This window comes from Mobula birostris, chromosome 1 (genome assembly GCF_030028105.1).
Source record: "Mobula birostris isolate sMobBir1 chromosome 1, sMobBir1.hap1, whole genome shotgun sequence".
NCBI classification, from domain to species: domain Eukaryota; kingdom Metazoa; phylum Chordata; class Chondrichthyes; order Myliobatiformes; family Myliobatidae; genus Mobula; species Mobula birostris.
This window is the reverse complement of record NC_092370.1, coordinates 45,763,708-45,779,019: the sequence shown is the minus strand read 5'-3', so window position 1 is coordinate 45,779,019 and position 15,312 is coordinate 45,763,708. Positions and strand designations below refer to the sequence as shown.

Here is a 15,312-nt window from a genome sequence, read left to right as displayed (position 1 = left end):
AGATTGTTAGGTACCCTACAATCCTCTATCTTAGAGAAGTATTCCATTGCCTTAGCTACCATCCTGCCTACATTTGTTATACCTTTCACTCTTAACTTCTTAAGCTCAAGTTCTACAATCAACTAAGTGACTCCAAAAGACTCAGCACCTTTCGCCTATGCCTAAGCCTGGTCACTCCAACATACAATTGAATTATTTTATAAGACTTGAGTTTACAAATGGCTCCCACCCTGCAAGATGTTGCTCTCTCACTCACTACTTGTAACAAGTATGGCATCTTCTAGTCCAATCTGATTAAAAATGGCAAGTAGGGAAGCAAACATGAGGCAAAGTGTCACAACATTTAGAATTGACAGTATTTGTGAAATGAGATTTTCCAGTATGAATGTAGCAAAAATAGTACTTTTTGATTGAATGCAACTGCCAAGAATCTCAAAATCTCAGATGGCAACGAGACAGTATACATGAATGAGACACAAAAACCTTGCAATGTCAGCAACACTAAAGATTTGATTGTGGACTTCAGGAAAGGGAAAGTCAGGAGAACAAGCACTAGTCCTCATTGAGAGGTCAGGGTGGAGACCGTGAGCAGCTTTACGTTCCTGCTGGGTAATGTCATCAAGGATCTCTCCTGAGCTCAACATATTGATGGTACATGGGCAGCCCTACATTGCTAGGAGTTTAAGGAGATTTGGTAATTTGTTAATTTCTACAGATGTATGATGCAGAGCATTCTGACTGGTATGGAAACTCCAATACACAGGATTACAAAAGGCTGCAAAGGGTTGTAGACTCAGCTAGTTCTATCTCAGGCACCATCTTTCCCACCATCAAAGACAGATGGTGTCTCAAGACAACAGCATGCATCATTATGGAGTGTCACCATTCTGGACAAACCCTCTTCTTGTTACTACTTTCAGAGAGGAGGTACAGGAAAGAGAAGACCTATAATAATTCAATAATTCAGGAATAACCTCTTGGCCTTCATCATCAGATTTCTGAAAGGTCCATGAATGCTACCCCATTACGCCTTTTTTTTTTTGCATTATTTATTTTATAATTTATTTATTGTTTTGCACTGTACTGCTCCTATGAAAACCTGGAAATTGCTGTCGAAGACCCCTCTTGCTCCAAGAAAAGTAGCATTTTGCAACCTACTCCAGGTAGGAAACTTTGTCACATGGTGTGAGCAGAATTATCTGCAGCTTAATGTGAAAAAGACTAAGGAGCTGGTGGTAGACCTGAGGAGAGCTAAGGCACCGGTGAACCCTGTTTCCATCCAGGGGGTCAGTGTGGACATGGTGGAGGATTACAAATACCTGGGGATACGAATTGACAATAAACTGGACTGGTCAAAGAACACTGAGGCTGTCTACAAGAAGGGTCAGAGCCATCTCTATTTCCTCAGGAGACTGAGGTCCTTTAACATCTGTCAGACGATGCTGAGGATGTTCTACGAGTCTGTAGTGGCCAGTGCGATCATGTTTGCTGTTGTATGCTGGGGCAGCAGGCTGAGGGTAGCAGACACCAACAGAATCAACAAACTCATTCGTAAGGCCAGTGATGTTGTGGGGATGGAACTGGACTCTCTGATGGTGGTGTCTGAAAAGAGGATGCTGTCCAAGTTGCATGCCATCTTGGACAATGTCTCCCATCCACTACATAATGGACTGGTTGGATACAGGAGTACGTTCAGCCAGAGACTCATTACATCCAGATGCAACACGGAGCGTCATAGGAAGTCATTCCTGCCTGTGGCCATCAAACTTTACAACTCCTCCCTTGGAGGGTCAGACACCCTGAGCCAATTGGCTGGTCCTGGACTTATTTCCTGGCATAATTTACATATTACTATTTAACTATTTATGGTTTTATTACTATTTAATTATTTATGGTGCAACTGTAACGAAAACCAATTCCCCCCCGGATCAATAAAGTATGACTACGACTATATAATCTTCAGAAATCAACACTTTCCCAATGCATTTACTATTTTTGCTATTTAGGAACCCTGAAGAGCCTTTGACATGCAATGAATTTTCAGTTGGTTACTAATCCACATTTATTGCTTTACACCTCCCTAGTTACCAAAGATCAATTGTGTATGGATTATCAAGCTCTTGGCTAGATTTTTGAAAGTTCAAATTTCAATGATACTTTATTTTTAAGCTGATATTTTTCAATTGAGTCATGGTCATTGAATCATACAGCATAGAAAATGGCCAACAAGTTCACACTGACCAGAGTAATAATCTTATTTTCTAGCACTTGATAATAGCTTTATATGCCTTGAAACTCAAGGGCTCGCCTAAAGAAAATTGAAATGTTGTCAAAGTGCCTGCCTTCTCGGGCAATGTATTCCAAATTCCAATCACCCTGTAGGCAAGAAAATTTTTCATCAGATCTTTCCAAGTCTCTTATCCTTTTCCTAAACTTATGCCCTCCATTTTTATGCATCTTAGTCAATTAGGTCTATACTCACTGTAATTCAGAAGGATAAGAGGGGATCTGATAGAAACTTTAGAAAATTATGAAAGGAATAAGTAAGGTAGAGGCAGGAGAGCTAGTTCCACGGGTAAGTGAGTAGAACTAGGTCATAGCCCCTAGATTTAAGACAGAGATGAGATGTAACTGCTTTTCTCAGAAACTAGTGTGTCTGTAGAATTCTCTGCTCAAGGAAGCAGTAGAGTCTACCTCAAATATATTTAAAACACAGTTAGATAAGTTTTTGTACAGTAGGAGAATTAATAGTTATAGGGAAAAGGCAGATAGGTGGAGCTTTTTGAATGGAATAGCAGGCTCAATGGGCCAGAAAGCTGACTCCTGATTTTATTTCTTACCTTCCTACTCTCTTACACATGTCTGGAGATGTACCCACTCTAAATCCATCAAGGCATTTACTGTTTCCTTCCTTTTACAGGTAACATCCCCATTCCCAAATTCCCCATTTACAATATCTTTCTTCTTAGAGATGAAAATTACTTGTTTAGAACCTCACCTAAACCCCTTGGTTGTACAAAGAGATTGCTCTTTAATCTGTTATGGACCCTACTCTTTCCTTGGTTATCCTCAAGCTCCTAACGTAAAAATGCATTAGAATTTTCCTTAATCATGTCATACAGACCCCAGGATCCCACTTGTTTATTGTCTCTTGCAACATGAGCACCCATGTAGTAAAAGGGCTCCTATTTAGATTGGAGTAAGCAGTTTTAACACAGACCTGGTAAAACACTGCCAATAGGATCACAGTTTTTGACCACATGTAATAATTCAGATGGAAAGTTGTTAAGTCAAGACATTGATGCTATGTAACCATGGGTTCCTGAGAAATTGATAATTTTCTTTGCTGTTTGCATAGTAATGAGAAGTCAAATACGGGACATTCCCCCTCCCCATTGTGAGCAGAATACTCGGACACCCGTACAAATGAATTCTATTATTAAGTTCAAAAATCCGACATACATACTCTTATGAATGGCAGAAATATTTCCATTCAAGAACAGTTACTACCCCCCAGCTTTCAGGTTCTTGAACAATAGGGGCTAACTACATTCACTCTATTTCTGGTGTTCGTACAACAAATGGTGCCACGTTAAGGTCTCTTTATCTTGTTACTTATCTATACCTGTACTTGCATTTGCACAGTTTGTTGTTCATTGATCCCGTTTCTGTCCTGTAGCTTTGCCAAGTATGCCCACAAGAAAAAGAATCTCAGGGTTGTATGTGTACTCTGATAATAAATCTTACTTTGAACTTTGAATTTCTGTGTCTCTCTTTAACAATTGTTCGTCTTCATCAGCCTTACGTGTTTTAATATTGTGTGTGTATGTGTATAGGATATATACAGGTTTCCCCCGCCATCCGAAGGTAGAGCGTTCCTATGAAACGGTTCGTAAGTCGGAATGTCGTAAAGCGAAGAAGCAATTACCATTTATATGGGAAAAATTTGTGAGCGTTCGCAGATCCAAAAATAACCTACCAAATCATGCCAAATAACACATAAAACCTAAAATAACAGTAACATATAGTAAAAGCAGGAATGATATGATCAACACACAGCCTATATAAAGTAGAAATACTTTTCCACAATAATTGCCTGCACTGTTCTCCATAGCGAAAATCTCAAGCAAGCGCTCTCGGCAAAAACACGGCGCAAGAGTTCTCCAGTGACCTTTAAGCTATGAAGCTGCCAAATCATACCAAATAACACGTAAAAATACACAGCCTATATAAAGTAGAAATAATGTATGTACAGTGGAGTATCACTTACGGGAATCGGGAAGACAGCGAGCACACTGACGATGGTGTGTTAGGCTGAGTCATCGCAGGTTGGGGTGGTGCAGTGGCCCCCACCCTCCGGGCAGCGACCCAGGGTTTGGGGTGGTGGACACTGGGGTGTCATCCCGTCATCTGTTTTCATGAGGGTAGGCAGGTCATCTTCTTCTATGTCTGCCTGCCTCGATGTTGAAGGTCGAGGTTCGTCGTCTGCTGTGGCTGATGTGGAAGGCTTGCTTGACTGCCTAGCCTCACGCATTTTTAGATCATACATTTCTTTGTAAGCATTCAAATCATCTTGCGAATATGCCCTAAACCGACGTACCCTTTCAAAATTAAAGCCGTACTTTATCACTGCAGCGAAAATCTCATGTAGTTGCCTCATGTTCAGTTCCTGGTCGACTTCACTTTCGCTACTGCATTTGGTTTTGATTGTTATCCTTTCCTCTTGCAATTGCATCAGCTCTTCATCTATCAGTTCTTGGTCATGGGATGCCAAAACCTCTTCAACATCATCTTCGTCAACTTCCACAAGCCAAACTCACTTTGTCCTTACTTGGTTCACCACGATCGAAACGCTTAATTATGTCTAGTTTTACGCTAAGTGTAACACCCTTACGAGCTCTTTTAGGCTTTTCCGATACCGTAGAACTCATCTTGCTAACGGCTGCTCACAGGCACGTGTTTAAGCAATGCCAGCAAGAATGCCGTCCCAAATCCAGGGGAGAGCGGCTGCTCGGGGCCCGCGCTGCCTTTTATCGCGCACTGATTTTTTTCGTAACAGTGAAAACACCTTCTGTTAGCAAAAACAGGGAACTAATGTAGGTCTTTCGTAACAGTGAGGTTTCGTGAAGCGAACGTTTGAAAAGCAGGGGACACCTGTATATATTATAATAAATGTTATGTGTATATGTTTTTTTCCTGTTTTTACATGTAGAGTGGTTATTATCTGGAACTCACTGACAGAAGAGGTGGCAGAATCAATCTGTATATACAGTATATTTAAAAAAAATTAAACAAGCACTTCACTTCACTGCATGGAAGGACATGGTCCTAGCGGGCAAATGGGATTAGTGCAGTGGTCAGCATGGATGTGACGGGTTTGAAGACTTATTTACAACTCTATAAATCTAATGTAGGATTGTTCTGGAAAAGCATATTCATTGTGCAGAGTAACTTAAAATCTGGAAAACCAAAAAAAAATCAATAATATTGAATTAAACTGACTGAGCTGAAATCCTGACCATTTCTCAGGTACCCATGAATTCGACAGGCGAAAACATTGCTCTCGATATCATTCAATGTTGAGTTGCCCATACTCACAAGTGACCCGTGTTTACTCTTCCAAAATTTTGAAATCCTATATTAGATTAACTCCTCTCTGCCTTCTCTTTTAATTGGTAATACATTTCACTAAATTAACGTATCTCTTTTTGCTTGATTTCTCTATTGAATGTAGCAACTCAACAACTTTCTGAAAGAGAACAATATTCTTGAAAATTTGCAGTCAGGTTTTATAGCAAACTACAGACAGCATGGAGACAGCCCTTACCAAAATTGTCAGTGACCCCAGGCTCAGCACGGATGCCAATAGGGCCTCAGCTCTAATTTTCCAAGATCAAAATTCTTCCTTTGACACAATTGACACATATTCTCCTAGATCGCCATGAGAACTGGGTTGGTCTCTGTAGTAGTGTCCTTAGTTGATTTCGCTCATATCTCAGAAAGAAATTTTTTTTGTCTGTCATGGAGATAATTTTTTCTTAGAGATATGATGTACCTTTTGCATTGCTCAAGAAAGCTGTCTTGGTCTCCTACTCTTCTCCTTACACATGTTCTATGTATATGGGAGGCAGGGTTTAAGGGTCGGCACAACATTGTGGGCCGAAGGGCCTGTACTGTGCTGTACTATTCTATGTACATGCTACCCTTAGGAGACATCATTAGAGAGCATCAACTTGATTTCCAGTTATGACACATAACTATACGTCTTGGTTGAGCCTAACGATGATACCGTCCTATCTCCTCCAACTTCAGGTATTGCTGTAATAAACAAATGGATGAGCAATAATTTTGTAAAATTAAATTAAAATAAAACTGAAATACTTTTACTTGGACCCCAAGCCAAAAGACCAAATTCTTGATAAAACTTGAGAACTTGGCTGCCCTTGCGAAAATCATAGTACAAGCCTGGGTGTGAAATTTGATTCAGATTTGAATTGTAAATTCCACATAAAGTGATCACAGCAGCATTTCTACACTTAAGAAATATTGCAAAGGTATATCTATTTCTGTCACATAATGATGCTGAAAAACTAATTCATGTCTTTATATCAAATAGACTAGATTACTGCAATGCACTCTGTAACTGGCCTTCCAAAGCAATCTATTGACAACTTATTCAGAATGCCACGGTTAGATTTTTAACAAAATCCAGGATGAAGGAGCATATCACTCACATCACAGCTACTCTGCAATGGCTTCCTGTATCCTTCAGAATCGACTTTTACTTGTTTTTAAAGCTCTGTATAGTCTGGGTCCAGAATATATAACAGAATCGCTTTTGTTTTATGATTCTACTCAAGCTCTCAGGTCTTCTTCCACCTGTATCCTAAATTTAAACAATCTTCCTTAATTGAAGACTGGCAGGTCAGCTTTGTTTCTAAAAAAAAACTACGCTCCTAAACTGTGGAACTTAATAAACAAGGGATGCAGACTCAGTTGACACTTATAAACGCCAGCTCAAAACCTATTTACTTAACCTTGCTTTTAACTAACATCATTTTGTCACTTTTTACTGTTTCTACTTTATCCTCTTATAAAACACTTTGAACTCCATTGTTTGTATGAAAAGTGCTCTATAAATAAGTTATTATTGTTCTTGGCTTTGCCTATTGCTTGGCAGCTGGGGCTGGGGTCAAAGTGCTCGGCAGAGATGGTGCTCGGTGTCGGAGGGCTGGTCAAAGGCTCGAAGTTTTCGGACGGACTCAGACCGGACTGTGGTCGGGTGCTGCCAGGGTGCTGCATTGGCAAGTTTGCGGCGCTGGAGATTCATGGCAGGTAGAATTTTCTTCCTTCTACTGTCTGCGTGAGATGATGGGACTTTCGAGAGACTTTGGGACTTTTTTTTTTTTTACTGTGCCCGTGGTCTGTCCTTTATCAAATTACGGTATTGCTTTGCACTGTGGTAACTATGTGTTATAATTATGTGGTTTTTATCAGTTTTTCAGTCTTGGTCTGTCTTGTGTTTCTGTGATATCATACTGGAGAAACATTGTATCATTTCTTAATGCATGCATTACTAAATGACAATAAAAGAGGACTGCGTGTCCTCATAATCTAATCCATGGCAACCCTGGCATCACTCTCTCAGAGAAATTTTCCTAATTCTATTTGTCACACCCCCACCCATCCACAACAGAAAATGAATTTGTTTTCACACTTTTCCAGTTCGCATTAAGGATGTTCGACCTGGAACATTAACTATGTCTCTTTCCACACACATTGACTGACTTGTTGAATATTTCCAGTATTTTGTATTTATTTTATGTTTCTTGTGTACTGTATCTTCTCCAGTACCTCTCCGGTTTATAAAACACAAACCACAAAGCCTAGCAAGGGTTCATTACAAGCCTACCATAACTTATCCATTTTTCAAATACTCTCTAAAATAAACTATTGTTATGCATGGCATTTTTTGAAAAGAAAAAGAAACAAGGCATTAGCTTCACCATCTTCGCAATAGAGAGAAGCTGTCCCTTCTTCATGTCACACGTGACAACACTGAAAGTTTTGCAGAAAGAGAAGCAATAATCTTCCAGGCCCAGGACTGTTCAGTCGGATTTTCATACAGAGTTGAAACATTAAACACCGTTTTCTCTAATTACATATTCTAACCGACATGCTAATTGTTTCCAACATTTTCTTTGTTGTTCAGTAAACATTTATTCATATTACCACCCCACCTACCCAGTGTCAATTTTCTTCAGAGATTCATTGTATGAAAGGCCTAACTTACATTACATTCTCTACCAATGCACAAAAAAAAACACACTCCGGGAAACAAGACAAATGTTCATTCTTGGTTCTCGGAGGGGATGCATTTTCCTGACCTTGGCAGCTACATCGTACACGGATGTCCTCTTGCTGCAGTCACACAGATAGGTATGGACCCTGGAGGCGCCTTGCTCTCGGGCCAACCGCGCCGTTTCCTGGTTGCTCTCCGCGTCGATGTCCCAGAGGACGAGCACAGTTTGCAGCCGGGCGAACTCGAGGGTCAGAAGGCGTCCGATACCGCCGCCCGCGCCCGTGATCAGCACAATCTCCCCGCTCACATTCTTCTTCCGTGCCGGCAAAACAAGCTTCACCAGAGCTTCTAGACTGAAATACAGCCAGAGCACTAGTGTACAGAGCGTCTCCAGGAAGAAGTTCATTCTGCTCAGTCGTAGACACACAACTAATTCAGCCCTGGCTTCTCCACACGGAATACCCTGACCGGGCTTGTTGTTAGAAAACAAGCGACCTTTGACCAAAACAGGTAAGCACTTACTAATTATATGCGCTTCAAATGCATTGCCGGTTTTGCAAGCCACTGCTTGTTGCGCTTCTGTTTCTGGAATCTGCAATTACAGTTCTTGTTTGTATACTGTATATATTTCCCCTTTCAGTAATCAAGTACTGTAATGCCATCTACAGGTTTCGGAGATGCAGTTTGCTGCTTCATGCTGCTGTCGTGAAAAGAGAACTCTTACGTTAGCTTTCAAAATTGCATCTGTGGAGCTAGTTGCATGATCATTTCTTTACTTTATAAACGATAAAGTGACTTTGCCAATTTTTTTTTAACATGGACTCAAATCAAAATGCCTTTTCTTTGGTATGAGTTGTAAAGCAGGACACAGAATTCAAAAGACTTACACAAAAATCGCAGCTGAACGTCTACTTATGTGTCGGTCCATTGGCAGGTTGGAGAAGCAACATCTACGTTATATCTGGGTAGCCTCCAACCTGAGGGCATGATATCAGTTCTTTAACATCTGGAAGTTCCTCCCCCTCCTCTACTCTACTCCCCTCCCCATAGTGGCTCTCCTGTTACTGCTTCTCTGCTCGCCATCTCTTTCTGGCCCACCCCTTCCCTTTCTCCCATGGTCCACTCTCTTATCAGGGTGCCACAGTGGCTTAGCATTCCATAATTTGGAGTTCATTGCAGAACTGTTCTGTAGGGAGTCTCATGGAGTGTGTGGGTTTCCCGTGGGTGCTCTGGTTTCCTCCCACAGCCCAGGGACCTACCAGGTAGGTTAATTGGTCATTGTAAATTGTCTCTTGATTAGGTCAGGGTTTATTGGAGTTGTAGGGTTGCTGGGGCAGTGAGGCTTCAAGGGCCTACTCCATGCTGTATCTCTAAATAAATAATCGGATTCCTTCTTCTTTAGTCTTTTACCTCTTCCACCCATCACCTCCTAGCTTCTCGCTTCATCCCCTCTTCCCCAGCCACCCATCTTCCATTTCATCTGGTTTCATCTATCCAATGCTAGTTTATACTCCTTGCCTTCCTCCTACCTTCTTATTTTGGCTTCATTCCAGCCCCGATGAAGGGCCTCGGCCCAAAATGTCGACCGTTTACTTGTTTCTATAGATGCTGCCAGGCCCGCTGAGTTCTTCCAGCATTTTGTATGTGTAACTTTGTCTCCAGCCCTGCAGATTTGCTCTTATTTTTAATTGTGAGCAATCCTGGTGAATCTTGAATTTCTCAGTATTTCAAGACATCCACTAGAACTGCTGCATTACCTCTTTAATTACCTCTTAGTAAAAGTGTTGTATAATCAGAGATTCTGGCAAAATTAAACATTTATGAACCACTTCTTCCAAGTGAGACACTTATGTGTCCCATACTCAATACAAAACTCAACAAACCCAAACAAGCAAGATTGGCAACCTTTCCTGTTTTTATTTCAGATTTCAAAGTTGCCACAAGTCCATTCCTTTGATAATTTAATTGGCTAGAATAGTATTGCAACTGGTTGTGCTTTTACCTTATAGCCTAAGTTGATCCTGTGTTTAGAATCTGTATTGAGCTTGTAGGTGCTTCCTGTGACACCATAAAGACGTGTTAGTAGATTATTTGATTATTGTAATTGTTTTGGTGTAGGTGGGTGACAGGTAATCAGCAGGGAATTGATGGGCACACACATAATAGGTTACAGAGAACAAGTGGAGGCATGGCACTAAGAGTCATTGTAGTCTGAACATGCTGAATGACCATTTTCTAAGTCTTAAGAAAACATGAGAAATGTTATGATTCTGCTTGAAGAGCAATAAGCTGCAGATGCTTGAAAACTGAGATAAAAAGGAAATTGTTGGGATTACTCAGGGCAGACAGCAGCCAGATGAAAAAGAGTTAACATCTTAGATGAGTGATCCATTGTCAGAGCTGGAGAAGTGATGAAATAAGCTTGCTTAAAAGTGCAGAAAGTTCAGTTCAGAGGCTGGAGAGAATAAGTCCAAAGATCCATGAATGTGGCAGCTGATAGATAAGGTTATTAAGGAGACAAATAGGATAGTGGCCTTCATTAATCAGAGGACTGAATATAAGATCAAGAAAGTTATGCTTCAGCTCATTGCTCTTGTAACCCTCGGTTGGGCTAGCGGCTTAATCTAGGGAAAGACAGCCCTCGGCCCAGCCAGACTTAAAAAACCTTGTTTGGGTGGATGCTGCGCGATGTGTCCCGTTACAAATCAGTACCACGAAATAACAAACAGTACACAATATGCGATTAAATGATTGAGCTTTATAATTCTTAATTTGACTATATGGTTAGTAAAGGAACAAAAAAAAGGGCCCATTCTTATGAAACAGTCTAATGCGCAACGTTGGAGCTCACAGTTCAGTCCACTAGTTCCCCGTTGAGCTCCTCTGAGCGTAGCCGACCCTCGCTGCAAGTCCACTCTATCCAGCGGTCTACCAACTCTCTCTATTCATGTCTTCTCTCCTCATCTCTCCCTGGCAAAAGACTGCAAAATCCCTGCTCCCAGACCCACAAGAAAGAACAACATCCCTCTCATAGGATAGCCCACATTCCAAAGCCCCGTTATCTCTAGTCATAACCCAAATATTGCTGCTACAGAGAAACCATTACATTAGCAGTGAAACCTTACAGTGTGTTACACTTTTATAATTTATTTGAGTTGGAAAAATATATCCAAGAGAGAAAAAAAACTAGTTTAGTGATATACCAAGGAGGTGCAAAAGATGATAAAAGGCATGTATCGAGTGGATTTTTCCAAGGCAGAAATGGCTAATACAAAGGGGCATAATTTTAAGATGATTGGAGGAAAGTATTAGGGTGCATATTAAGGATAAGTTTTTTTTTTTTTTACACAGGGTGGTGGAATGCCCTGCCAGGGGTGGTGGTAGAGGCAAATGCATTAGGAACATTTAAGAAACTCTTAGAAGGCACAGGGATAATAGAAAAATGGAAGGCTATGTAGGTGGGAAGGGTTAAATGGATTTTAGAGTGGATTAAAAAGTCAGCATAACGTCATGGGCCAAAGGTCCTATGTTCTAAATTCGAGAGCACATAAAAAGTCTCCAGCTTCTGAGCAGCAATGTTACCTGATTCTCAATATCTCTTCTGCACAGAAACCCAAGTATACATCAGAAGTTGTTCTGCAAGAATAAAGCGATCTTATATACTTGTTTGTGTATATATCTCCTGTTTGTGATTTGAATCCTATATATTTATGGCATAACACTGGTTTAATACTGTATGATTCCAGTCATTATACAAGGAAATTGTTTTATTGTAGTATTAGTGACAAGAAGAGTTAATACCATCCAACAAAACTGATTTTACAACCTTTCTGCTATTCTTGGCAACAGCTGATATAAGAGTCACCAGTAACCCTTGACACTACTGAGTTACAACTACAGTTTGAAGGCAAAGTCTGTCCAATCAGTCCAGGAAACTGTTCTCAAAGAAGAATGAAACAATGCTTTCACATCCTATCTCCTGTTTCAACTCTCTGGTAACAGCAAATATAGGTGTGTATTCTCTGTTTTTATAGTTCTTAGCACCATATCCAACTCTGCCCCAAAGAAGTTCTCTCCATTAAAATATTTTATACACATGATTAAACAACTTCCTGTCACATGCTGTTCACAACATTAACCATTACTAGACCAAAGGTTTTTTTTTTAACAATGTCGCTGCACGTGTCACAAATTTTTGATAGACTATGTAGAATGTATAGTATCTCTATTCTAAACTGATTCTAAAGATCTTTCTGTTATCTGCATCTTACTACAATACCGTATTTGTTACTGCTGCTTTATAGAGAGTGCTGAAAATGCCTAAAGGCATTTATTCAATTTTAAGAAATAATATTCCATGTTTTAGAATATTCTTTTGACATAAACAGTTCTCATTTTTATCAACTATTTAAAGACCATTCAGTTCTGACAACTATGACCCACTTACTGAATTCACCTATCAAATATTGAAAGGCCTAGATAAGGTGGATGTGGAGAAGATTTTTCCTATAGTGGTGGTCTCTAGGACCAGAGGGCACAACTGCAGAATAAAATGATATACATTTAGAACAGGGATGAGGAAGAATTTCTTTAGCCAAAAGGTATTGAATCTGGAATTCATTGCCACAGACAGTTGTGGAGGTCAACTGTGACAGGTTTTTGATTAGTCAGGGTGTCAAAGATAATGAGAGAAGGCTGGAAAATGGGTTGAGAGGGTTAGTTAACCATAATGGAATGGTGGAGCAGGCTCGATGGGTCGAATGGCCTAAATCTGCTCTATGTCTTGTGGTCTTAGATGGCAGAGGCTCAAGATTCCTGAGTGCAAGTGTAAGTCCAGCATCCCTTACAGCCCAATGCTGATGTTAGAGCACCTGTGCTGCCCTAGTGACCAGTGAGGAAAGGCAATGATCCTCAAAGGTTCCCTACCGTTAGTCTGCTGAACATTTACCAGATTGATTACGTTGTAAGTCTTGTAGGCCTATTGACATTGAAGAGATAGAACGGCTGTGGAGTAAATGGTAAAATAAACATTTGTTTTTTTAAAATTTAGTTTAATTTGAATAATTTAAATAATGTCATTGTTTTTAAGCATGTGTAGATGTTTTAGTGTTCTAATATTAAAAAAACTTCTAAATAACTTTAATTTTTTTGTTGCCAATAATTTTTGTACATGGGTACCAAAGTCAATGACTGACATTCAGTGTAAACAACATGATAAAAACCAAAGGGGATGGTGGAAGATTGTTGTTTCTTGGACTGGAGAACCACAACTGGTAGCATCACAGGTGATCGCTGGATCAAACTGTTGTTTGTCATCTGTATCAGTAATCTATTTAAGAAATACAAGGCATGGTTAGTAAGTTTAGTAGATGACTCTAAAACTGTAGTATCATGAACAATGAAGGATATTATCAAATATTACAATCTTGTTCTTGACTAGTTTCAGGAACAATTATACCTCAACCATCAGGCTCTTAAAGCAGAGGGGATAACTTCACTCACCCCATTGCTGAACTGTTTTCACTACCTATGGATCATTTTCAAGGGCATTTCATTTTATGTTCTTGATATTTATTGCTTTTTCTCTCTCTTTTGTATTTGCATAGTTCATTGTCCTTTGCACATTAGTTGTCTATCTGTCCTATTGTCTATCTGTCTTTCATTGATTTTATTCTGTTTCTTGGATTTACTGTGTATGCCCACAAATAAACAAATCTCAGGGTTGTATGTACTTTGATAATAAATTTATTTTGAACTTTGATCAGCTGGGTAGGTGGGATGAGGGAAATGATGTTTAATTCAGGTAAGCATGAGGTGTTGCATTTTGGAAGGTCAAATCCAGGTAGGACTATGTTAGTAAAGGGCAGAGCACCGGGCCGTATTGTAGAAGAGATAGACCTTGGAGTAGAAGCACATGGTTCACAAAAACTGGAGTCCCAGGTAGACAGGATAGTGTAGAGGGCTATCGGCATGCTGGCCTTCCTAAGTCAGGACATTGAGTTTAATAGTTGAGAGGTCATGGTGTGGTTATACAGGATGCTGGTGAGGCCACACTTGGAGTGCTGTGTTCAGCTTTGTTCACCTCTCTATAGGAAAGACATTAGTAAACTGAAAAGAGTGCAGAAAAGATTTACAAGGATGTTGCCACCAGACTTGAGGAACTGAATTATAGGAGGAAATTGGACAGGAAACCTGGTTGAGTGGTGCCACAACAATGACCTCTCACTCAACATCAACCAAAGAGCTGATTGTTCATTACAGGAGGAAGAATTTTGAAGTCCATGAGTCAGTGTTGATTTGGGGATTGGAAGTGGAGAGGGTTAACTTCAACTTTAAATTCCTGGGTGTTTTCATATCAGAAGAATCTGTCCTGGGATCAGCACATAAGTGCCATTTCAAAGAAGGCACGCCGACTCCTCTACTTTCTAAGAAGCTTGCACAGATTGGCATATCACCTAAAACTCTGACAAACTTCCATAGTTGTATAGAGGAGAGTATCCTGACTGGTTGCGTCATGGCTGGTATGGAAACACTATTGGGCCAAGAAAGGAAAAGCCTACAAAAAGTGATGGATACAGCCCAGTTCATCACAAGAAAAGCTCTCCCCACTGTTGAGCACATCTATATAGAGTACTATCACAAGAAAGCAACATCCATCATCAAGGATCCCACCATCCAGGCCATGCTCCATTTTCACTGCTATCATCAGGAAGAAGGTACAGGAGCCTTAGGTCCCATACCACCAGGTTCAGGAACAGCTATTACCCTTCAATAATCAGACTCCTGAACCAGGGTTGACAACTTCACGCACCACAACATAGAACTAATCTCTGAAATCAACCTATGGATTCACTTTCAAGGACTCTGCAAACTCATGTTCTTGGCATTATTTATTTTGTATTTGCAGTTTGTCTTCTTTTGCATATTGGCTACTTTGTTGTCTTTATATGTAGTTTTTCATTGATTCCATTGTATTTCTTTGTTTTACTGCATATTCCTGAAAGAAGATA

The 15,312-nt window shown here is 40.2% G+C and overlaps 1 protein-coding gene and 1 long non-coding RNA gene across 2 annotated transcripts in view; one reads left to right on the top strand and one right to left on the bottom strand.

The window, feature by feature from the left end:
• sdr16c5b (short chain dehydrogenase/reductase family 16C, member 5b) overlaps positions 1–8,939 on the bottom strand; it is a 34,028-nt gene extending 25,089 nt beyond the window's left edge. Inside the window, exon 1 of the mRNA XM_072254731.1 lies at positions 8,388–8,939. Coding sequence (XP_072110832.1) covers positions 8,388–8,708 — 321 coding nt within the window. The 5' untranslated portion in view covers positions 8,709–8,939. The remainder of the gene's footprint in view (positions 1–8,387) is intronic.
• Positions 8,403–15,312, top strand: part of LOC140196044 (uncharacterized) — a 64,233-nt gene continuing 57,323 nt past the window's right edge. The window contains exon 1 of the long non-coding RNA XR_011885603.1: positions 8,403–8,812. This is a non-coding gene — a long non-coding RNA (uncharacterized lncRNA). The remainder of the gene's footprint in view (positions 8,813–15,312) is intronic.